The 25,305-nt window shown below is 42.9% G+C and overlaps 4 protein-coding genes across 8 annotated transcripts in view; 3 read left to right on the top strand and 1 right to left on the bottom strand.

Moving 5' to 3' along the window:
* Positions 1-26: 26 nt before the first annotated feature.
* On the bottom strand, positions 27-1,619 carry LOC121597427 (26S proteasome non-ATPase regulatory subunit 14). The gene is made up of 3 exons (XM_041923163.1): positions 1,215-1,619; positions 532-1,127; positions 27-441 (listed from the first exon to the last, which is right to left on the bottom strand). The coding sequence occupies exons 1-3, from the start codon at positions 1,390-1,392 to the stop codon at positions 280-282; spliced, it is 936 nt and encodes a 311-aa protein (XP_041779097.1). The 5' UTR covers positions 1,393-1,619; the 3' UTR covers positions 27-279.
* A 117-nt stretch (positions 1,620-1,736) lies between these two features.
* LOC121595824 overlaps positions 1,737-25,305 on the top strand; it is a 31,316-nt gene continuing 7,747 nt past the window's right edge. For 2 of the 5 annotated variants that reach the window (XM_041920077.1, XM_041920073.1), the window contains exons 1-2: positions 13,519-14,253; positions 23,611-24,505. In XM_041920077.1, coding sequence (XP_041776011.1) covers positions 23,933-24,505 — 573 coding nt within the window. In that variant the 5' untranslated portion in view covers positions 13,519-14,253; positions 23,611-23,932. Of the gene's footprint in view, positions 1,839-1,899; positions 2,142-7,895; positions 8,562-13,518; positions 14,254-23,610; positions 24,506-25,305 lie in introns of those variants that run through there. The other 3 variants (XM_041920075.1, XM_041920074.1, XM_041920076.1) reach the window with 3 other exon arrangements.
* LOC121595483 (zinc finger protein 22-like) lies at positions 1,994-3,465 on the top strand. Its single transcript, XM_041919506.1, has 2 exons — positions 1,994-2,605; positions 2,676-3,465. The coding sequence occupies exons 1-2, from the start codon at positions 1,994-1,996 to the stop codon at positions 2,961-2,963; spliced, it is 900 nt and encodes a 299-aa protein (XP_041775440.1). The 3' UTR covers positions 2,964-3,465.
* LOC121595826 (protein seele) lies at positions 3,615-4,825 on the top strand. The gene has a single exon (XM_041920079.1). The coding sequence runs from the start codon at positions 3,874-3,876 to the stop codon at positions 4,501-4,503; it is 630 nt and encodes a 209-aa protein (XP_041776013.1). The 5' UTR covers positions 3,615-3,873; the 3' UTR covers positions 4,504-4,825.

Below are 25,305 nucleotides of genomic sequence, written 5' to 3'. Positions count from 1 at the left end.
AAAAAGCAAGACGCTACTCCTGGGGCTACCTATCAAATATGGACATATTTTTCCGAAATAATAATGTATTTCATTCCTTTTTTTCGTTTCACAAGTATGTCAGTGGTGGTTTCCTCTTCTCCTTACACACAAAAAGAACAGAAGCAAAACGCATCATACAATAAGAGACACGAACCGTAAACACACGCCGGATGCTTCACTTAAGCTTGAATGGAGAGAAGCGGTTCGACAAGGAGCAGTTGCTGCGCACTTCTCTAACTTCCCGTTTGCCTGCAAGGATTATTTAAACACGATCGTATCCAGCATCGCGCCGAGACACTGGACGATGTTGTTCGACATGAGTGTGTCGACCTTCTCTTCCAGGTGCCGTTTGGGGTCCTGCTTGCCAACGTTCTTGATGGCCAGTTGCTCGGGCGTCATTTTCTCCTCATCTTCCAAAGCCTGTGTGTGTTCGTGGGAGATGAAGCAAACGATTGATAGAATGTTAATATGTGTAAAATAGGTCTTTTTGCTGCATTGCTGTTCACTTACCTTGTTATAGTTCTTCGCCAGCTCCAACATCTCACTAATGGTGCTCTCATTGATACTGCAGTGCTCTTCATAGTTCGCCAACGTGAGCCCATCCATCCACGATTTCTTGTGCAAGTTCAGCAGCATCTTCTGCTCCAGCTCATTCTTGCGGTAATTGATACTGATGGAGTAGTAGTTACGGTTCAGCCCGTGGATCAGTGCCTGCACCGACGGTTTCTGCAGATGGCCCAGGTTCGACGTCGTCTGGCGCGGCTCCTGACACAGCACCAGTGTGTTGTGGTTGATCAGTCGGAACGCATCGATCACGACCTTGCCCTTGACCGACTGGATCGGATCGACTACTACGGCGACCGCCCGTTCCGACAGTGCCTCGAACGATTGCTGCGTGTTAATATCTACGCCCGACAGCCAGCATCCAAAGCCCGGATGGGAGTGGTACCATCCGACCACCATTTCCGGCCGACCGGTTTGCTTCAGCATGTCCAACATTTTCGCCTGAAACACGGGATCGACCGCTTCGACGGAAACGCCGGTTCCCGTTTGTGGCATAGCAAACACGTCAATCACCTGCACGGTATAGTCGTCCACGAATTCACCTAACGAGAATGGCAACAAGGAAACGGGGTGAGCATATCCATCTCCGGTTGTTTTCCTCTCTTGTGCGGACGCGCCGCGCTACCTACCCAACATCAGGCCCATCACTTCCATCGGTACTCCGGCACGGCCGTGTTTCAGCATCTTCAAGAGAGCGAGCGAGGAGATGTAAACTTGTTCCGCTGTGTCCACCACCGGTGCATCCGATGGGGGTGGCGCTTGGCTCATTCCGGGCATGCCGCCTCCTAGTCGCAGCAAACGATCCATCTCTATTCTCGGGGAAAAGCGGCGGTAGTTCTGTAGGATTGACGCTGGTTTCTAATGCAGATTGCGGTGCACACGTTTCCCGGGGGGAATGTTTTCGAAGCACTTCGACTGAGCTCACTTGTTTAAATAACGCTATTTCAGCCAAAATTGCCTACATACAAAGAGTGTCCAACAATGACTCTCCGTTTTGCCGTGGTGGTGCTCGATCAAATGCGGCCCAAGGAACAATTTCGGCCTGACACATCAATTTGCACGGCTTGGTGCGCTTGTCAACTGCTCGACAACGTGTCGGCTGCTCGAAACCGCACGGTTGCTGTTTGAAATGTCAAAATCGGTCCGGGAAATGTAAACAATAGCGAGTGCAGTCTTCTCTTGTTGGTTAGCTTATTTTCTTACCTTATTTTAGTGTTTAAATGCTAAACAATGTCCCTTTTAACTAATCGTTGGTAAGTGATCTTGCGTTGGATTTGAATTGCGTGTTGGTATATGATTTGCCTTAACCACCAGCTCCCCGGAAACAGTCCCGAATGCGCCGTGCATCATATGTGAAGAACGAATCGGTGCGATGGGATCGATCCTTTGCCCGGAAACGGACACCACAATGCTGGACAAAATCTACGCAACTACAAATATTCGCGTCCAACCATGCAAAGGAATCATTACGCCTGTGTGCGAATGTTGTCGTACTCGGATCGACGATTATGATGCATCTTTTAAGTCCTACCTGACGGAATATGTTGCGGTGCCGGGTGAGTGTTTCCCCGAAGATGCGTTCAGCGTATCCGTTGATCCTTTGGCAGATGCATCGTTTAAAGAACAGAGTAGTAGTAATGATTATGTATTAGATAAGGGAAAAGACGAGGTGGAAGGGTTGGTTTCGCATAAGCAAGATTTGTGCTATGATGATACATCTGCCCGCGGTAATGCAGTAAAGCGGGGACAGAAGCGTAAAGCAGCAATGAACTGGCAAAACGTGTCCAGTTTTAGAAAACCAACCGAATGTTCCGTTTGTGGAAAGCAGGTAAAATCGATGTCGGATCATATGAAAGTTCACAGCACCGACAAAAAGTACAAATGCACCTTTTGTGATAAATCGTTCGCCCAAAGCAACAATCTCGCGTACCACTTGCGGAAACATACGGGCGAAAAACCGTACAAGTGTGATAAATGTGATAAACAGTTCATCAATGAGCCGCACCTACTGTCTCATTTGGTAAGTGTTGCTCCCATTTCTGTACATCTCTAACCTAGCGTGTGTATAATGTTAGTTTTCTTCTGTGCAGAAGCTACATTACGACCAGAAGGTATTCCAGTGCGAAGTATGTTCGAAGCTGTTTAACCATGTGGGAAACTTCAACAAACACCGGCGAGTGCACTGCGGTGAAAAACCGTACGCTTGCGAGTACTGTGAGATGCGCTTCAGCAACAGCTCCAACAAGAAAGCGCACGAAAAGCGGCACCGCGACGAAAGAACTATTGTCTGTGAGGTGTGTTCGAAACGCTTCCACGATATGCACCATCTGGAACGCCACAGAACGGTGCATCGGAAGAGCGGGAAAGGAGAAAACTGAGGTTTAATTTGTATTCTGTCGAAAATGAATCTCTACTGCAAAGGCCATTGGATGAATGGTATTTTCTATGGTTAATATGGTACGTTGATTGTTAGACAGATCGATAATGGTGATTATTTAAATGAAGAACCAGAGTGTAAAGTTTATAGCCTAAGTATTACTTAAATTGTTAGTTAGGCACAGCATCTTAGCAATATTAATTTAGGGGAAAATAAGCAATGAAAGTATATCTTATGAATGAATCTACTAGCCAGTAGGAAACAAGGTTTATTTGTTAAAGCACATAGCTCGATTGTCGTTGTAGCTAAAGCTTTATCTTTAGTGAGGTATTCCTAGAATTTGTTTGTTGATTACATAAAATTTAATTCAACGCCTTCAACGCCTTGTTCTAATTTCTGGTTTGATTTGACCAATCTTTGTAAATGCGCTACACCAACAGTAGCATGGATGACATCTTTATTTCATGATTTATTTACCACATGGGCATTTGCACACTACTACCAGCACTCAATAATTAGTTAAGTAGCGTTAGAACATATTTGTAATTTCTTTACTATTTAAAGTTTGTAACCATTCATGTAAAAATGTCCCTAACAAAATCTCCCCAATTCCGTGTACCATATGTTCTCGCGCCGATGGGGGTTGTCAAACGCAACCGACCAATCAGAGACGAGAAACGTGTTTATTTTCATGTCGGTGGTCCGCGATAGCGGAAGAAACACAAACCGGTTGATATAAATCTCGAAGCATTCCTGCGCCCGGGACGGAATTTCCCACACATTCTTTTCACAAAAGTCTTCAGCACCTTGTTAAAGCAACACGTGGTTCCTTCTACCCCAAAGAAACGCCACACAGGTTGTGTTGTTTCCGTGCAGTACAGTACAGTCCAGTCGTGCAAGAAAAGCAAAAAATGCATTTTACCGTCCCGTACCGTTATCTGATCGCCGTCCTCGGGCTAACGATTGTGCTGGCACCGTCCCTTACCAATGGACAGATGGGCGATATTGCGCGGCCCATCGAAAGCAAGGAGCTGAAATGTCTCGTCTGCAAAGCGTCGATGGTGGAGATGGAGCTGGCCGCGTCGAAGGTGGACCCGAACAAAAAGGTCGAGGTAGGCGACTATCGGCTCGACACGACGGGCGAATCGAAAAAGAAGAAAAAGATCCTGTACGCCAAGTCGGAGATGTACCTGACCGAGATGATGGAGACGGTGTGCGACCGGATGGACGATTACGCGAAGGCCCGCTACAAGAAGACCGGCCGGCCGGTGGTGATGAAGATGATGACCGACGGCGGCATGAACCCGGACATGGCGAACGTGAACTTTGTGCAGGAGGGCGATCTGAACAAGACGCTCAAGCACCTGTGCCTGGAGATTGTGGAAACCTACGACGAGGACATTATCCGGATGTTCCAGGAGGAGGTGGTGAAGGATACGGACATTCGGCTGTGCTCGCAGGTGGCCAAATACTGCAAGGAGCAACCGATCGACGAGGAGTACGAGTACGAGGAAAGCGAAGAGAGCCGGGATGAGCTGTAATCGGGAGGGGGGATTGGGGGTTAGTGATCCTCATCGCGAAGGGGGGGATACGATCGCAAGTAATACGTCCATGAAAGCATTCTGATGCGTCCACTACGTGTGTGTGTTTGTGAACACGTTACCCTTTTTGCTAAGCAAAAAGGGGAGTGGGAAGTTAGGGTTCCGTTACCTCTGAATTGTTTGTTAATCCTCTGGCTTGGAGCCTTGTTTCAACCAGCGGGAAATGTAGAATTATAATTGTAGAATTTAGCAAACTATCGAGGGAAAGACAACGAAGCAGAAAACAGGAGAGAAAATAAAACCTTTTTGTACGTTTATGATACATTTTGCGTAGCGTTTGTGGGGTTTCGTATTATGAAGTTGTGTAGCCTAATCTAGGTCGACCGGTGGTGCACCGGGTATTGTGGATTGATAACGGAGTATTTGATAAGAAGCAATGGGTTTCCTTGCTACTGGGACAAACTGTTTATGGTGTGGTAATTTCTGATAAACGTTAAACTGTGTTTAAATGATATTGGGTGTTTGAAAATGCACAATTTACAAAGGATTAAGATATCAGCTGGTAGCTTCTGTAAATTTTAGTTAACTACACTGTCCAATTAGTCAAATGTATTTTAAATAATTTTATAAATTTTTATGTTATAGCTGGTTGTCGACTTCACTACTCAGTTGGCTCATGATTCCATCCTCATAATTCATATTTGTTTCAACTTAATCCGGGGTCTAGGTTTAAGGCTAAACTACCTTGCATAAGCATTCCGGTTATTGTGCAGGCGAGAGAGAAGAGAGCGTGATGATTGTAATTTAAAGTTGAATTCAAAACGGTTTATCCGTCCTGGGAATATTCCACCGGTCAATGGTGGTGCTCCCATGCCAAAATGTATGGAAATTCCTTCTGAAATGGCAATGTAACTCACTCACCTAAAACAAGGGGACGTTGTTTGGATGAATGTACCGACACGACTAAATAAGCATTCAGTTGTGTTGTGTTCCAGCGGTTGATTTAAAAATAAGCAAACAATTCCTTTTAAATAGCTTCATGATGGACCAGAGCCATTAAATGATCATTAATCAGATGGGGCTAGGAGTGGACTACTAGACCTAGACCACTGGAATGCATTTTGCAACCAACGATTCTAGTACAAGGTGATGCTTTAAGAAGGGCGTGACAAGAAGCTCAATAGAATGGGAATCGTTTTGCGAAATTGTTAACGACTCGGATTGGGCTGGAGTGACTGGTGTGAAGGTAAGCCATTTGTGATCATCTTCAGCCAGGTTACGCCAGGTAGTGAAGGTATGAAATTACTACCCCAAGCCCATCGTGGCGAAATGTGTCCTCGAGCAAGCGAATCGCGGGTGATCGCATTTCGGCACAATCTCTTGATGGTTGAGCTTTGTGGAGCTTTATTGATGAAACTTGAGCTTCAAACTTGTTGCCAAATTGCATCTAAAGAGTGCATCAACAGTTTGCCCCGAGCTCATTCAAATAAGGTCCACGTATGCAACCGTGCGTCGTGTGCACTCTTTTGGGGGTCGTTTTGTTTCATGCTACTTTTGCCCCCAGCTGTGATACACGCACTACCAGTGCCTCACGTGCAATGTAGTATATGTGTGCTGTACCATGTAAACAGCTCGTTGTGAGGTGTACGTACATACGTAGACACTTTGCGTTTATCGCTGTTGATAGTGCAGGTGTATTATGTTACGTTCTTTGCCCGCAGGGCGTTGTGTATGTGCCATTGTACTTCTAACATTGGACAGTAGGATAAATCGTATCAAACACTTGTGTTAGTTACTTTCCGCCTCCTCGGCAGGGACAAAGGATTGAAGGTGAGAGGTCAAAGGTTATTAACAATATTTTAAATTATTTATTATTTAATTATTATTTACGTTTAAAAATGCGATTGGATATTGTTCATTAGATGGTCTTATACTTTGAAATTTGGACAGAAAAATACTGGATCAATTGATACAATCTACTTAAATTTTTTTTCATAATAAAATCTCATAATATTGTCATACCGACGCCAATCCCAATCATGTTAAGGGTCGTTAAAAATACTAAATAAAATAAATTTTCTTTAGCTGTTTAGAGCAGTTGAGGTACAGCAGTCGCCGGATCAAGCGTCCAACATGAGCTGTCATAGGTTCAAATATAGTATGCTATTATACAAGGCGTTTTATTTAAAATATATTAATTTGAAATGTGTGTGTTAAACGTGCAATTTTAGAAAAGTTTTCGATTAATTACCTTCAAGTTTGATATGTGTTTTTAACAGCTTTCTGGAGAGGTTTTTATTTGAATGGTAGTTTTAACATAAAAAAACATAATTTTTCAGGCGTTCTCATAATTTTGACTTGGGAACTTGGGACTTGGGCTCTCATAATTTTGGGAAACTTTCTTGACTCTTTCCTTATGCGAAAGGAACTTTGTGTCAAGGTAATTGGACTCTACGGCACCCTGTACAGGCACATTGGAAATTCCCATTGGATTCCAAATGAGGCGTTCCACAAAGGCAGAGTGCACTTCCCATCATGTAACGTTCACTTCACGATAAAATAAGTCAAGAAAGTGTGCAAAAATTATCAAAATTCCTAAAAACCACTTGTAAATGCAATTTCGGGTCTTCTTAATATGAAAACAAATCTGAAGATTTAAATTCCAGTTTTAAAGCCAGTTTTATATTGCACTAGGCCAGCGATCGGCAAAGAACGGTTCGCGAGCCGCATGAGGCTCTTTGATATCGAGATGGCTCTTAACAGTTCATATATTTCATAGAACTTTCACACATTTTTGCTCTTGGTTTGACAATTTCTCTTTACGTGAAAGTTTACGAACGCTAATTGTAGCACTAGGCTATTTGTAAAGTTTGCCGACCCCTCTCGTAGCCTAGCATAATAGGCACGTATCGTATTCGTGCTTTCGATTTATATTAGGTCTTTATCTTATCTTTACTCTTTAGCTTATTATTTTCATGTCTTTATTCAATGGACAGTTATAGTCCTGATGAATTTTCTTAGGTGTACACTTAACTTAGGTTACAAACTTAACTTAACGACTATATTCTGGCGCAAATGCAGCCTTTAAAGAACTTTAGTGACGTATCGGTAGACCAGAGGTCGCGGCATAGATGAGCTGTCCTGAGCATAGATTTTCAGTCGTTTTATAGAAGCATTGCAGCATTTTATATAAATAAAGAAAAAAAAAATTATTGTTAAACAAATACTCAAAACGTTCTATTCCATTCTATAAAAAAACCAATTTTATTCTTAAAATTAAATTTCATTAAATAAAAATTAATAACACCCTCTTTCTATCCTATTCATTCCCTATTTTTTACCAGTCACCAACACCATAGTGCACTACCGTGACGCACACGCTTTACCGGCATACGAAATTTGCTATCATCAAAACCGACACATTCGCGCGCGGCAGTGTACACGTTCGTATTACAAAACGGTTCCCCCTTGGGAGGACAATTCCATCGACCGTGGACACACGAGCTCCGGGTGCTTGCTTGCTTGTCGTACGCAAAGCCAGCTGTACAAACGCTGAAGCCTGGCAAGTCGTTACCTTTCCGGAGAGAGGTTACCACCACAACACGCGTGTCTAACCAGTGCCAGTACGTGGTTAGCTTTTGATCGCTTGCGGTAGAACGATAATTTACCGGTGACTTTGAAAATTAGGAGTGATGAATTTTATAAATCGAGTGACTGAGCGAAAACGTGTGCGAGCTTTAAGGAAGTCATTTGATTGAAGAAATGCCTGTCTGCGGACGTTAAATGAAGGTTAATGTAAGTGAAGTGTATGTTTATTGATCGATATCTATCGATCAGCATTAAGGGAAGGTGGTACAAGTGGTGTGCTGTGAATGATAAGAGTATAATTTAATGCATATCGATAGGTGATAAGATAAGGGGTTTGAAAACAGTTTGCCCAGTAGCGTTAGAACAGTGAACAGTGAGCTTAAAGCTGAGCGTTTAAAGGGAATGAACCTAGAGATCGATCAGATGGAACCAACTGTTTTATAAAAACCTGTTCAATCATCATCTTTAAGGTAAGAGAGAAAAAAAAACTCACCCCCTCGAAAAAACTCACCCCGACCATTTGATCATGTAACGCCTCACACATTATGGCACATTAGTTTCAGCTCAAACACACATCAACCGTAGTATGGTCGGAGCAAACATTCCTCCGAAACACACACATACACAAATGGAGCCACTGAAAAAATAGCTCCATAACTACCCAAAAACACCGACTACCCCAGTCCTAACATGAGATCATGGGTGATTGGTTTTGATTTAAATAATTTTCTCGTGACCTATAAACGTGTCGTGCTACTAAAAGCACAGGCCGTAATCGTTTAGCTGCGGACGGCTACTCCAATGCACGTGTTGCCGCCGATCGTCCAATCACGAATGTGTCGAACGAACGTTACAAACGTTGTTTTTTGATTGACTTTGTTTCTGGTGTTGCAAAATTCGCTGATTTTGTGTCATAAAATAACAAGCTCGTCGATGGGTAATTTTGGCATAAAAACGAAAACGGATAAGCAAGCAATGAGCAATTGTACGTACTTTTGGAGTGACATTAACATGCGTTTTATGCTGCTATGAGCAGGAATTAGTCTTTATTACAGGTGTTCTAGGATGTGTGCAATAATGTCCATAAAATGTTACCTTATTCCTAATAATCAGGAACTTTAACAATTTAATTGCACTTTTATTTGATGGGCATGATTAGGTTGACTTCAATTATTGGCGATATAGTATAAATGCACAATTCCATCCAATTCGTATGAACACGAGATCGTTTACATATCTTCATTCACCAAAAATGTCATCCACACAGGCGACATCTACCGATCACTAGCCGTAGCCATTTAATTTCTTCTTGGTAATATCGTTGCATCTTCTTGTGAATATTATCAATCAGCAATTAGCAATTGGCCATCCATATCGGTCGACTAAAGCGCATTTTCGACTGATGACAATTAGAAAGAATGTATAATTAATCGAATCCAGTGGGGCCGTTGCCTTGTTCTTCCTGGCTGATGTCACGGCATCACGAAGCTTCCGATCAGTAATGCTCACCGAACCCCTTTACCCGGATGTTCCGTAAAACATTTGTTGGTAGCATATTGACGAAACCTGTGGTAAGCCCAGCTCTGCTCGATCCAGTGCTGCGGACAATAAAGAGGTAGCAACGAAGGGAAGCAACATTTAATCACGTACTACAGCCGGTGGGTCGGTCGGTGTGTGGTGTGCTCATGGTCAAAATTCTCACTTTCCAACGCGAATGGAAATAGGTTGGCGCAATTTAAAAGCAGTTACCACTGTTATACCGCGTGCCGGCATACTGCTTAACCAAATGCAATATGTGCGCCACTCGCTTTGTGCGACAAATTCCCAAACGAAACACTTTCGCCGTTCTTTTGCGGTGCGTTTTTTTAATGCGCAGATAGCACTGAGCAGTTGTGCATTGCAATTGGAGGGAAAATTGAGAGAGAGAGAAAGAGAGAGAGAGAGAGAGAGAGAGAGAGAGAGAGAGAGAGAGAGAGAGAGAATGCACAGCGGCGGCTTTGGTCAGGTTTGGTCTGAATTTACATCCGCGTTCGCGCCTGTGACCATCATCAATATATCACCGTCATCGTCACAGCCCTGTGTAGTCAACCAGCTGACGAATGGAAGTAGAAAGTAGTTCACATCGTTTATTCGCGCGAAACGCACAATTGGTGCAATAATTTTGCGCAAAATTTACCATACTGCCTGCGTTTAACAGCATGGCGAGGATTTGGGAATTTACCCTGCTAGGTACCAGGTACAAACTGCTGCCGACTGTGCATCTGATTAAATTTCAGTATTATTCATAACACAAAAGAGAGCGTTATCTACGTCTTACTTTTGGGGCAATAAATCACACTACAGGGCCTTCACACATAAATAAGGCTTACTAGACGTATTGGCATCACGTAACCCATGGCTACCTAAACTACGGGCCACATGCGTCTCTCAAGAGCGTATCTCTCAAGAGCGTATAATGCGTAAAAAGTCTATTATTTTGACTATTCTAATCAAAAATCAATTTTTTTACTTTTTTAAGACAAAAATAAAGCTTTAATGATAGAAAGCTATAGAAATTTGATATATTCAGATAGTATTTGCGTATCGAAGACGAGATTTCGATGTTCCTTAATAGATAATGATAGCGGGGATCAAAAATGGATCCTCAACAACGGTTTTTTTGAAGCAATGTGTCCCTGGTCCTGAAACTTAAAAGTTTGGAGACCCCCTGGACATAACACCAAAGTCGGATCCAGGCGCAACACGGGAATCGAACAACCACCTTACGGGATCTGGTTTTTACAAGATCTAGTGTTCTTACCATTAGACCACATGGCCTTCTCCTATTGACTAAAGCAAATAGGGTAATTTGAATTGCGAAACAGCACACAACACAAGGGAACACATTTCACAGTGAATTGTTGTGATGAATACGAACGTGCCGTTTGCCAATACGCTTTAGGAAAGGTGACAACGAATTAAACGCACGCAAACAATTGCCATCGTTCTTTGCATCGGTCGCTTGTGAATGGAAGAAACTGAAACCAACAAATCCAATGGCTTCTTCGGCCCCGTTCAATGACAGTCTCGCTAACGATCCGTGTCATTCCATCAATTTGTGGGGCTTTGTAGCGATGACAGTGTGAGCAAGTGTTTTTGTTTTGTTTTGGCTGCTATTGATGTCGTAGCCAATATCCGGCTGGGGTTGTATAAAGGCAGATAATTACTGCACCGTTTCTCGTTTTTTGTTTGACATTGAAACAATCGAAGCTTTGCGGCTGTTTCGTGCTCACTTTTCACCGGTGAAGCAATGTATTTTGATAGAGTTTATAAATGTTTTCGTGTGTGGTAAAGCTGAATTGACTGTAGTGCACGGTGCATGATGAAAATGCACCTGCGTGATGAAATGATATTACCATTTTCCTGTGAGCTTTTTTTGTTTGGTCGTTTTTATCAAGAACGGACAGGCATGTTGAAATGTGATGAAGATAATTTTACGATAATATTCAGGTAAGAGAGGTTAATTATCAAAGCATCTTGAATTAGTGAATCGAGTTTTTCATGAGATTTGGAAGGAGTTGAACGTATTTCGCAAAAACAAATTGAATCAAGAGTCACGAAGATCCATACACGGAGATGGATCAATGTGCATGGGGCAATTACTTCAATGCTTTGGTACATTTGTTTAATGGCATGCCTGAAGGACATTTGAATGTTGGAAGCATTTGGATGTTGGTATATAGATACATTATTGTGTATGTTGTTAGGGTTACGTTTAAACGTTTTTCAATTAAATGATTTGCAGGTCAAGATGAAGTGATATTTTTAAAAGATCCTATACACTTCACATGATCATAAGTTATATTTAAATATTTTGAATATATGAATATATTATTATGAGTAAATTGGTTGTAAATGAAAGTCCTATGTAATGCACTTTTATTCCCAAAAGCATAATTTGTATGGACTAAATAAATAATCAAATTCAAATATGTAAGAAGATCTACTTCTTGTTTCAATTCAATTCGTCTTTTTTCGCTTATAGAAGTCTCTTTTGCTCACTGTTTATTGTACACCGTCTCTCTCTCTCACTCTCTGTTTCTCTCTTTCTCTCTTTTGCTTTGAACACTACAACAACAGAACGTCCAAATCACAACAAAGCCTCCCAAAAAGAGGACACAATTAATGGAGGAAAGTGAAGCAAAATGGATTATCGTGTCGCAACGTGTGCCAGAGGACAGATTGAACGATTTAACAGCCCAACAGCAAGAGACAGTTGCTTTCGCGTCTGTCGCGCTATTGTTCAAGGACACGTTGTCTCCTTTTTGCGAAGCCATTCGTCACGTGTGAGGTCGAAAACAGAAACTATAGCTGCGCCCTTCCCAAAAAAAAAAAAAAAAAAAAAAAACGAAAGGGAACTTACCCGGTAGGTCTTCGCGGTTGAACCCCCTTGAGAAGTTCATTTAAGGGCACGGTTGTGGCTTGTAGGTCGGATTTTTTTCTTGTTCCACGTTTCGACTGTCTTGTTGTTTGAGCGTCGAAAATCGAGACTTCTTTTTTTTACGTTTTAAGAGAATGATTTAAACTGTAACCTTAAGTTGAAGGAAAAAATGAAACTCTTGCGGGGCCGTTGCTATAGCAATTAGAAATAGAGGAACAGCTTGGATTATTCTGATCTTCTTCCTGTGGCCCAGTCAATAAAACTCCCCTTTCTTTTGTGGCGAAAAGTGAGCGGCGATTTCGGCGTTGATCGATTTAAACGGCCGGTTGCAACATAGAACCTCTGAGCATAACTCGCAGCTCCATCGCGTGGGGATGATTGTTCTTGCTCTCTTCTTGTTCGCAACTGTTTATCTTCCTACTCCTTTTCTTCTACACCTTCCCACCTCTTATGCCACCCTTTGGCTTGATGGGGGGGGGGGGGGGAAACAACATTAAACCACCACTAACACACATAGAGGCTCGGTTTCGCGCCAGACCTATCCTACGCTACGCTCTACTACCTTCGCCAACACCGAAAGGAGTGTTTCGATGGTGGTGTGCGGTGCGGTTTGCGTGCCCATTTGCTGCCAGCCACACACACACACACAGCATAGGTCAACAACATATGGACCGTATTTTGTTGGGGAAGCTAAAAAAAAACATTTATTACACACGCGAGATATAACTAGCTCGGGGGAAAGAAAAAAGGGTGGAAAAACGCGGTCAGAGCTTTTGCGGCACGGCTGTGGCGACCGGTGGCTTTTTGTTACTTACTCACACACACACACATACACATGTATAAACAGCGGCTCCCTCACGTTCATGGGTTCTCGTGTATCTTGCAGCAATAATCCACCCCTCTCCCCGTGGGGTTTGTGGGGTTGTCTCAACGTGCAGCAGCTCATTCGGTTCGCTCGACTCAGCCGCTGCTGCGGTCAGTTGTTTTCGGCGCTCCCGTGCTCCAACAACGCGAGAGGGCACGCCACGCGTCGGGTAGTTTTGGGGTTGTTTGGGTCGGGAAAATCGATTCGGCAAAAGCAGGACATTTCGGTGCCTGCAAGAGAAAAAGGGCTTCGTTTGTGCTTGTGTGAGACAGCGAGAGCGAAGGAAAAAAAGAAGCGTGTGAGAGAGCGAGAGAATATCAAATCCACGCGAGTAGTAGCAACCGCTTGCCAACTTCACCATCTCGTAGTCGATGCTGTGCGTTCGTTGGCTGTCGTTGACTAGGGACTGCTCTCTTCCACACACCGACTAGACATTTTCCGAGTAGCATTTCCAGTCAGTGTGTGCGCTTCGCTGGCTGTTCTCCAAACGTCGGAAAGCGCGAAAAATTGCGTAATATCCAGCTGTGCAGTGCTTGTGCGAAAAGTGTTTGTCGTGTTTCCGAAAAGAGTGGTGCTTCCTCGTTCGCTTCCAGAATCCGTTTTTCTTCCCAAAACCTGCAGCATGGGTGCACTGTTTGAGTGAGCAATAATCGTACAGCTAAGGGCAAACGCCATGGAAACGGTTACCATGGCATCGATCTTGCCAATGTTGCCGGAAGCTGCCTTCGCTTTGGCTGTGTGTGTTGTTGTTTCTGCGTGGAAAACTCTGCCCCACGGGCGGCTGGCACTGTCCGCTGGCCAGTTGTGATGCGAAGGGCACGTAGTCGGCGTAGTAGTGCAACGTGGTACGTGCAAAAAAGTTTAAATTATAACAAAGGTAGGTGTTTTCCGAGTTTGGAGACGTGTTTTTTTGTGACGGTTCAGTACCAAACAGCTGGCAAGTGGCTGAAAAGTTTCGCTCGGTTTCCCTGGCACCTGTTTTTGTTGCGTCCAACGTGCCTTCTTGGACTGTATTTAAATAATTACTAGGAACTTGTTTTCAGTAAAGAAAGAAAAATGTAAATAAACACTTTCGCTTTAACGGGAAGAAGTTTGCAAGGGCTAAGAAGCTTACAAAACGTTTACGTAATGCAAGCAAAAGCTCTCGTTCTGACGTGCTCCAATATGATGGGTGCGTTTGGTCTATAAACAGCAACGCTTGCGTAATATGCGGATTTGCTTTTACCCTTTTGCCATTTGCTATTTTGTTCTACTTCGTTTCGTTCGTCAGTGATTTTACCAACGTGGGTAATTTTTTTTTTTTACTTTTGCATTTTCTGTTTAAATGGTTCATGAGGGATTAGGGTGCTACAGTAGTTGTACGATGTGATTGTTTCCAATTAGTTACAATGTGATTTGTTTTGCAGCAGGTTTGAAATTACTTTTCTAGTTTGTATTATTAGTATTAGCAAACTGTAACTTATTTATTGTGCTTTCCAATTAGAAAATGATTGTACACAAACACTCTTCGCCTATAATGCAAATAATTCGTTCCATCCGTGATAAACACGGTTGCTGTGTGCTCACACCTTGTCAGCAGGTAATTAAATTTGTCCCTTTTTTCGCAACACAATTGGAAAGCTTGGCGAATTGATTTTTCCGTTCGAAAAATGCATCACCAAAGTTGTTAGTAACCGAACTTCTTGAAGCTTTTCCCGTGACAATTTGCTTCCCTGCCCGCGAGGCCGCACCGCAGCACCGTTCAAAATCAATCAGCACGCGGGCGCTTACCGACGCAATCAACCGCTACACCGTGTAGTTCAAAAATTGGAGGGCTGTATTGGATTTTCATGAAACGATTTGTTGAACGATTTTTTTTACTGTTACTGCTGCTGTTTTTTGCCGTTTGCTGTAGTGGAATCGTAAATGGTTTGCGCATCCTAGGGGTGAAGCAAAGGCTTTTCGGCGCAACTACACAGCAAAACAAACCACACACATACATACACACACGTTCGAGGCCTTTGCCGAAGGTGAGCTCAAGGTTGCGGGCGAGCTTTCGAGAAAAATGCGCGGCAAACGGCGATGGCTGGCTGTTGATGAGGAGGCCTTCCAAGCCGGGCTTAACCGAGCCCACCAGCATGGATCGCCGCGGCCTACTAAAGCAAAGTACAATTGTACCGCGTTGAAAAGAGAGAAAGAGAGAGAGAAAGAGACAACGAGCAATGAAAAATAATCGCCATGCCGACCCCATTTCAAAAGCACCCCGCGCAAATCGACGCGTTGAGGGAGTTTTCCTTCGGCGAAATGGTGATTGTAGGGGGGGTGTAGAGGGTGAGCAAAATGTGGTGTGAAAATCGTGCCATGTTCCGGTGAAAAGCTTGCCCGCGTGTTCGGTCCGCTAGTTTTGATTTGGGTGAGGCATTCAGCGTCATTGGAAATGGGTACAGTGGCTCGCAAGCACCATTTAGTGGAGTGCCCTTAGCCCTTTGGATTGCCCGCGGTAGATCTTAATTAGCCGCGTAGATTAGGTTCTATCCGGGGTGCTAGACATTGACCGGAACTGAAGGTTGTGTTTTGTTCGTAACAGCTCATTACTAATAACTGATACCTACTGGGCGTGATGCATCAACAGATAAAAGCGAGGAAGCGTGATAACGCCATGATGTAAGCCATCCCTCTCTGCCCAACTCAACGCATGGATGGAACGCTGTATGGTCATTAATATTTAGCCGCAGCTTAATTACTGCTGATGGAAAACCTTCCACGGAGCTGCCGCTCAAAGCGCATCGGGAAGATGTATCGGTACGCACCGGTGGGCAGCACATAATCTGATGCTCACAATCTAACTTCTTCATTAATGGGGATGAAGTAACTATCTGTAGCATCTTATATCTTTTTGATGATTGGAGTAGATTTGAGTTATTTTGGATAGAAAGTAAATTTCGCTTTATTGTTTAGTTCATTCGGAATCTTGATGATCATGATGCTAATTTGGAGCGGTTGTGCCAACTTTTTTCAAAGAAGATCAATTGTCTGGGTTCATTTATTGAATTTCATTAGAGAATCACAGTTATTCTTTGATCAAGTGAATTTGAACTGGAATTAGCGTTAAATCATACTTGCATATTACTTAATCCTAGAATACAATCTCTACCCTTTTATACCCAATACATAATGATGCAGAGAAGTCCATATCTTGAGCCTATTTTACCCTTTATTGAGATTTTTGCAAACCGAAATTCCATATCACCGAACCAAACCACATAACCTTAAACATGTTTCATTGTTCAACAAATTGTATAGCACTACTACAAGTAGCTAACTCACTCCTAATGCTCTTATTAATTCTGAGAATCTATTTATAGTTTTCGGTTAGTAAAATTAGATACAAGCAAGCATGGCTAAAGTATGTCTAGTAGTGTTTGCTTCCTAAACCATGCGTTTGATCAGTTTAGAGGATTTTTGTTCTACTGCTGTACTGACTACTGTACTAGAGAATATGTTTGGTTTGATATATGGTTTGATGTAACTCCGGTGAAACATTGTTGTACGGTGGATAGATCCTTACAAACTCTCCAATATCAATGTATTCTTGGGCAACAATAATGCACAGCGTCTCAAAGCCTCCCATATAATTATGTTCTTCGGTCTGACATTTCTAAAATCTAGTCTGAACGTCTTCAGTTATCATAATGAATAGTTTTAAAACAGTGCCCTTAAAAATGAACATTTCTTATCATTTCGTACTCTTACAGTAATTCTCTAGCCAGCTTAACGCTATAATCTTCATTTCCAATCCGTAAAATCCCAATTCAACATTGTCAAATGAATGTCGCGCGTGTACCGAGCAACCAATGACAGATCATTAAGGTTTCCATTGTTATTGTTGAAATGTATTTTACGGGATCGAATTGTTCGTTTCCGATGTTGAGCTGGCTAGAGAAACCCTGTATTTCGTACCCGACTTATCTACATATATACTTACTCTGCATCAGTTTTTTACGCAAAGTGTTGTCTTATTTCTTATAACTATTGGTAAACATTTACCCATAGCTATCATACTTGTCTGAGGACTGAAAACATCACGACTTAACTGTAACATTATAGTGTTGCTTTCGGAAGCTAGAATAAGAAATAACTAAAATACGACCATCAAAGTTGAAAAACTAACAACTTTTGAATGTAATGTAATGATTAAGCTATGGTAATGTGCGTTACGGTAAATCTTGAAACATGCGCCCATGTTAATATTCATGTTTTTGTCGCTCATCGTCAGATTGTATGAATTCAGCAAAAACACAGTCACACAATGGGGGGAACGCAGACTGCCCAATCGTTAACTGGAATATATAACAACCGCAGCGGGCCAAACCTGCAGCACCGTGTGCGACATGCCATAATTTTTGGCAACCAGCCATTTTCAACCTCCCCCAACCATTCCCCCTCTCACCAGCCAATCACGTGTTGTCCAGGATGGTGCCACGCTTTTCCATTCCACAGGGGTTTGTTTGGAATTGTTATGTAAATTTCACAGTTTAAACATTTCCGCCGGTACGACAAACCCGTTGCAGTTTCGGAGAGTGTTTTTTGCTGTTGTTATTGCATTTTCCAACAACGACACTTACAGTAAACTAGCTACAGGGAAGAGGTTGAACCGCTCCGGTTGATGGCTGGAAAAGTCATTTAATTTATGTAACACCTCGATTGTGTTTGCTGCAAATCACTCTAGAAGCACACGGAGGCACTCGTTGGTGGAATTAGTTCACTGCGAGGAAAATTGCAGTAATTTTGCATTATCTTTTTCCGTTTGCAATGCACTTGCTGCATACACCGATATGTGTATAACGAGTTATTATACCTTCCCCGCTTGAGTGGCGGTTTCGTTCGTTCGTTTGTTCGCGGGTTGGCAATCGTTTGCGAAGAAGACGAACGTTGTGGTGTGGTAAACAAAAAAAAACGCAATAATTGCATTGCGAATCATTTGCGGACTAATCCGAGCGCTAGATGGAAATCGGTTCACATTGCTTGGGTTAAGTATTTTGGCGTGATCTGTCGGGTAGTGTTTGATGTTTCTATTTAATTAATGAAGACATAACCAACAACAAACCGATCAAAACTGATCAGTGCAGGGTGAGAGGGAAGGGGAAACAGTATTTCAGCAATATTTTTTATTTAATTAAAGGGAATTTGTGGTATGGATTATTTGATGAAACTTCTTCTTCCTTCTTCTTTTGGCTCAACAACCGTTGCCGGTCAAGGCCTGCCTGTACCACACTACTTGTGGGTTTGGCTTTCAGTGACTTATTGATCCCCCCATAGCAGGATAGTCAGTCCTACGTATGGCGGCACGGTCCATTTGGGGCTTGAACCCATGACGGGCATGTTGTTAAGTCGTACGAGTTGACGACTGTACTATGAGACCGGCCTTGATGAAACACATATCAGTTTATTGAAACAGCTGTTTGTTAAAATTTCAATGCAATTTCTTATTTAGTTACACATTTCACAATCAATGTACTATTTTATAAATAAGATACGAATTGTTGTTTAATTTATTCTGATTTGATTAGATAATCAATGAATTATTACTGAATCAATACATTATCCTCTACGATAAATCATTTGAGAAATTGATTATGAGTAGCGTAAAATTTAACGATAGCCTAGGAGGCCAGTCTAAACCAGCGGCACCGTGCCAATGGTAATTCGTGGAAAGCTTCACTACTGTCACGTAATCGCTTGAAACACTCAACGGACACTTATTAACGCAGCCTTAATTGGTAATTTTACACATGGACGATTCCCTGAAGGGCAGTGCTGTTGTTGTTTGTTTAAGGTTACGGCCGGGAATATTCCTAAAGCGAGTGTTATACATATTTATGTTTTATGCTGTATTTTTATTTATTTATTTTAAAGTAATGACATGACCTAATTGGTTTTGAGATGGTTTAAATGAGATACTACACACCGGGCATGTTACGTGCCGAGTTTCTCCGGTGTTGATCACCCGAAAGATTGGCCCTCAGCAATGCTTGCAAACGATCTAACGAAGATATGGGCGGTACGTACAGAATCGTTTGTCCTTATCCCGTCCGTAGCTTGCCTTCTCCAAAGATTAGGAAGCTTTTGTCGTTGGAAGATCGTTTTCACTTCTACCAGATGTTGGTTTCAATGTCGGATTCAAAATGCCGACACTTGTGATCTTACATCTTCGGTCCCGTGGTATAGTCGTCAACTCGCACGGCTTAACAACATGCTCATCGTGGGTTCAATCCTAGAATGGATCGTTCCCCGTATCAAGGACTATGTCGGACTGTGCGTGGTATTGAATAAAGTCTTGAGATCCTGTATATAGGCGTCGGCATGTCCGCGTAGGACGTTTACCAAATATAAGAAAAAGAAGAAGGTATGTAGGATCAAGTGGACAGAATGACATGCAGGCATTGAGCATTGACTAACTTCTAAGGTTGCTCGTGTGGCACATGGATCAAATACATAGCATAGCATGTTGACTGTGCCTCAATTCTAATATCCACTAAGTCGCTATTCATAACCAACTGATTATCCTATTTAACCTTGTCGTCCTGGCTGTGTAACAGTTGATAGCTGTAAACGCCGTCTTGTGCCTTGAGAGGACTTGGTTGAATATTTCGTATACTCAACTAATGAAATGAAATTAAAGTGAACGTATAGGAGCCGGTTTTTATCCTGCCTTATAGAAAGGCACTGAGGAAGATTCGGGAATGTCAGATACTTTCGAGATACTCTTTACCCTGAAGAGAAGATGTTAATTATGTAAAGTTTTCTGGCTGATTTTATTTCAATTGAAAATGCGATATTTGGAAGATCATTTTGAGAAGTTTAGCATGTTATAGTTATAGCATGTTCAGCAGAACAAAGTTTGCGTCATTGCTAAACAACACCGTAAGGGGTTGTGTAATTCTCCCATGAAAACAACCTCAGCTTGGGCAGCCAGAAAAGAGATTGAAAAGAGGAACCAAAAAAAGCGATCAATCAGTAGTAGCTGTGAAATGCGTCATCGTGAGGTGTGCAAAAGATTAAATCTTTTCGGTTAGGTAATTGATGTGTGGACGTGTGCGAGACTAGTTCATGGTTTAAACATCAACCCATTGGCTACACAAGCTGTCGATGCGCAAGGTGGAAAACGATTGAAAGTCATCGAAGGAAGAGGATAGTGTTTGTTAGTGGAAGATTCTGCTAATGTAAATTGGTGCATGTTATGGCAAAGCTAAAGTCAAACGAATGTTTGCTTCAGTGAGTCTTCTTTACGGTGGCTATTGAAATATGTAACCACTAGGCTCCCATTGGAATGCAGCACAAAAGCAATACCTTTCATGTTTGCTAGCGCCATTAAAACTAGCGCATAACAAACTGGGTGAAAAACAAACTCTGCTTGTGTACAGCAAGGCCCCGTTTTCCTTCGAAAGGAGGTTGTACAGCAACTTCGACCTGCACTAAATCGCAGAGCAAGAGTATGTGTGTATCTCTCGCTCTATACGAACGTGATAGTCTTGTGCTTTACTGGATCAGTGGAGTAACTAGGCAGTACGGACAGTCGAATGTTTTCAGTTGAGGATGTTGCTGTTTTCCTCCTTCCGAGATTGACTCATCGCAACACGGGCACACAAGTGAAGAGGAAAGATGCAGTCGCTGCCGCACAGGGCAAACAACAAACGACGGGTGCGCGTACGAAATAGGAAATGGGCGTAGGTTAAAGCATTTTCTTCTGCTTTCCTCTCATACTAGTGGGGGTTTGTTTTTCTCTCAAACAAGCGTGAAAAAAGTGAACTCACACACGATCGCCTCAACCAAAAAAAAAGAGAAAAAATAAAACTATAATCTATGCAAGGTGAACGACCGGAAGTTGTTGTGTTGGGCAGCGGTATGATGCAGCAGTGGTCATTGTACCGCTTGGGCAGCGTGATCCGTAACCGATATCAATGCGGGGGGAGTTCGTTGCAGGAAGCGCAACATTTGTTTTTCCCGTTTTTCCACCATTTTCGCTGGCTGTCGGCGCTGTGGTCGTGCGTCATTTTGGGGCTGGGGTGGCAAATTTACATAACTTGCTTGGCTGATAGTGTGAATGTGGGCCGTGCGCCGCGTTCCGGTGACAGATGTGGAGCTTTGACGTCATTTGCTCGGAGGTTTTTTTTTGTGTAATTCATGTATGCAGTTTCAACCACTTTGTGATGCTGGTTTTTCTTTATCTAAGATCAGAAAAGCCCTTCAAATATACAAAATGTAACGCTTGAAGCATGTGTGCAATAAACGGCAAAGTGGTAGAAATGTTCATGTAAAGCATAATTTATGTACGGTACGGTGTATCATTATTGTTTATCCGTTGATAGCCCCTGCTGGATAAAATTGAAAAGAAAGCTGCTGGATAACATGCTGCCACATTGAAACAAAAGTAGCTAGAGAGAAAGAGAGACGAGTCGAACGGGTGTGGAACTTGAGCAGTTGAAGAGTGTGGGATAATTTTGTGTCAATTAAGCTTTTTCTCATCTGAAAGAGATCTGAAACTTGAGACTTTTCGGTTTTCTTCATTTTTTGTTGTTGTTGATGAGGGTTTTAGCTGGACAATGACCAGATTTATTTTTTGCCAATTTATGAACGTTTCATGTCCATTCCTTCTGGCATTTTCTTCCGCTTTGACGCTTTGTCCTTCTTGACGAAAATTAAGAGATTGATGATTCATTTACCAAGCTGTTGGCTCAAAAAGAAAGGAGAGAATGCGTCCAATGTATAATTGCCGGATTGCTGAGCATTTTATGATAAAATTCAGGAAAACGAATGGTGAGAGTAAGATGCTTGTCGTGAAGGAAATAAAATGGAAAATGAGGGAAAATGTATGTGTGAAACCATTAGCAGCTCGTGGTGCTTTCGAAACTGCTGAAATATGAATCTCTGTTAATTAAGCATTAAATTAGAACAAGCAACAAAGTTCCCTCCGTTCGCATCGTCTGATCTAGCCTGATCGAGGCTCCCCGTATTAATCCTACTTAAAGCAACATATTAAAACGGGCGAAAAGCTTAACCCAAGCTTAATTATACGAATAGCAATAGTTGTGAGAACTATTTTATTGCACAAGCTTTCAAGAATGTTCTGAAGCTCTCTGAAGCTAGATCAATGCGACAAATCAGCATTTATGAGCCACTTCAGCCTGTGAATTGTATTCATTTGTAATGATTGTAACGATTGCATGCCACATGAATACATACACTTTAGTGCAAGACAATTCCCCGACTAATCGTGATATGGCGTGACTCGGGCTAGGTCTCCACCATTCCCGGAGAGGCGTTTGACCGCCAGCCGCAAGCCACGCGTTTGTTATTTTGGGCCATTAAACACGACTTCGCAAGAGGAAACGTTTACATTCAACTTTTCACAGCGGCAACGTACCACGGCATTGGTTCCACCTTTCAAGGTGATATTTGGGGCTTGCGCTGGCGTTGCGTTTCTTGCTTTGCTTTCCCAGGAGGGGAGGGAGCTTGGTTTGGCGGTAAATCGAATCAAATAGATGGTCCGTTGGCATAACCTTGAAAGTTTGGTCAATTGAAATGCACTATCGCCCCGCGCCGGTGGGTGGTTTATATATATAAATATAAGTAACATGGGGAATGGACACGCGATGGCAAAACAAGCGAAAAAATAACGTTTGTCAATGACGTGATCGATAAGTTCGAGTTTGGGCGGGGGGACATAAAAAGTTATTTTGTTGTTCTTCTGCTTCGTTGCTTACAACATTATACAACATCCAACGAAAGTCCTCTGCGATTAATCAAACTAATTGATAAAAGATAACGCACACATGGTAGTAGAAGCGGCATAGAATTTAGCAATAAATAAAAGCTTTTTATTGTTCTCTGTTGTGCTAACCTTCTTTCCGCGGAAATCATCGTCTTGAGTGAATGTTGCAAATTGCGCTGGCGGACTCTGGTTGTTCTGCGCAACCTTATTCGTTTTGTGCGCCTGATTACGTTGCGCTACTGGGGCGCACACCACTCGATAATAGCGCAAGAAGCGCTAGATAATTATTATTGTCCGCCTCGGCCATTCCGGGGGCGCCAACTCGCCCGCCACTCGAAATCGGTGACCTCCTCCCCCGTGGTGTAGGGGTGGCGCCAGCGGGATCGCTTTACAGCGGCACTTTCTAAAACATGTACTGCTGTTGTTGTTTCGCTCGTGTTATTTTTTCAACTACAATGTGTCTTTCCTCTTCTTTCATTGCAGGCGTACACAACATCACAGCGTGAGAGGGGGTGTGTGATTCGGTGTTTTCTGTGTTTAGCTTTTGAGTTCTTTTTTTTTTTGCTTATTTTGCTCACCCCACGGAGTAAACGCTTCACACCATCGCCCTGGGGCTGGCCTAGCGGCCAAGCTTGAAAAAAGAAGCCAAGCTTGAAAAAAGAGCGGAGAAAAACAGCAAAAAGAAGCAAACAATTTAAAATTTTACAACCGTGTCGACCGTTTGATGTTTACCGGGCCCCCGAGTCTTTCCATCGCTCCCGGTGGTAACGCTTCGTAACGCTACTCACTCTCCTCCCAACAAGCAATGTCGTCGAAACCGGTAACGCCGGTTTCGCAGCGCCGCGCGTATCCTGGCGAAAATGAAAACACTCGCATCCCGCAACCCTTCTGCCGGTCCTTCTCGCTGCGCATGCGCACCAGCCGAAGCTTCCATGACTACCAACATTATCGGAGCGAGTGCTGCGATTGCGATTGTGGTGCCTCGCAGCAGCTGGGCAGCCATCCAAGCAATCTAGTCATGCAAGGATCGGGAGTGAAGACGAAAAATACGGCAGCCACAGTATTGCACGGAGGCAGTAAATCGATTTCCCATGGCCTCCATCAGCAGCAGCAACGTTCACCAACGATGGCAACTTCGAATCCTGCCACAGACGTCGCCGACGAGGTGGATTCATTCGCCGTTTCGTCCAGCACCGGAAAGGATGGCCCCGTACCGAACGGTGTAATACCGCACGGCGGTCACAGTGATGGCGGTCACACTCAGCACACCAATTGCATCACATCGTCCGGGCTTTGCAAATCGAAAGGAACGTGCCAGCAGCTGAAACAGCAGCAACCCAGCATCAGCTGTCAGCAGAAGCAGCATGAGCGTGGCATGGTAAGTTTTCCCTGAACGTACTGTGTGTAGGGATTACATAATGGAAAATATCAACACCCGGCATTGCCGAAGGTGACCTAGTTTGTGTGTGTGATGGGTTCAAGGGTTCTTCTGGTGTTGTACGGTGTGTCAACACGGAGTACGGTGCAGTGTGCTGGAGCTAGCGATGTTTGTCCCTGCACTATAATGAGGGAAAAAGAGGGTGGATGCATCGATTTGGATGGTGTGTATTGAATATTAAGAAGAGTATGCTAAATCGAATCCACAAAACATGCAAATTGCAAGCTGGCAAATAGTGCTTCATTACGATTTGTGAGATCAAGGGCACGTTTTGCATTGCGTGTTAAGGTAGCTGAGTGAAAAACGCTCTATCAAAAAGAATAGATTAAACTTACGATCCAGTTCCAAGCAAATAGTTTCTATGGTAGCTGGTGCTTGTCTATGTTAGTGCCAGGTGTTTCTAGGTGTAATTTCAGTTACATGGAAAAATCAATACTACCGTAGCGTGGTAACAGTGTGACTAACAGTGTGACTTGCTTGCCGCAGCTGCAGGATACAAGAGTTCAATGGAACCATCCTACAATTAACCTACTTTTTGGATCCCAGTGATAAAATCATTCATGCAATACTTCACATAGGAGTAGGTTTAATCCGATGCAGATACATATGATGTGGTCTATGGATATGGTCTGAATGAATCTTTGAAACTAACCAATATACCCTAATCATACATAAGTAATTCAAGAACTATTTTAAGAAAACCAGCGATGAATCTCAGAATATTCGAGACAGTAGTTTCT

Source organism: Anopheles merus, chromosome 3R (genome assembly GCF_017562075.2).
Source record: "Anopheles merus strain MAF chromosome 3R, AmerM5.1, whole genome shotgun sequence".
In the NCBI taxonomy this organism is placed as follows: Eukaryota; Metazoa; Arthropoda; class Insecta; order Diptera; family Culicidae; genus Anopheles; species Anopheles merus.
This window is presented reverse-complemented; position numbering and strand designations above follow the sequence as displayed.

Bases quoted from the DNA above. Each gene is read 5' to 3' on its own strand.
- LOC121597427 (XM_041923163.1), bottom strand. From the start codon at position 1,392: ATGGATCGTTTGCTGCGACTAGGAGGCGGCATGCCCGGAATGAGCCAA. The intron at 1,128-1,214 runs GTAGGTAGCGCG...CATTCTCGTTAG, and splicing joins AGTGATGGGCCTGATGTTGG to GTGAATTCGTGGACGACTAT. The intron at 442-531 runs GTAAGTGAACAG...GAACACACACAG, and splicing joins TGGCGAAGAACTATAACAAG to GCTTTGGAAGATGAGGAGAA.
- LOC121595483 (XM_041919506.1), top strand. From the start codon at position 1,994: ATGCTGGACAAAATCTACGCAACTACAAATATTCGCGTCCAACCATGC. The intron at 2,606-2,675 runs GTAAGTGTTGCT...TCTTCTGTGCAG, and splicing joins CGCACCTACTGTCTCATTTG to AAGCTACATTACGACCAGAA.
- LOC121595826 (XM_041920079.1), top strand. From the start codon at position 3,874: ATGCATTTTACCGTCCCGTACCGTTATCTGATCGCCGTCCTCGGGCTA.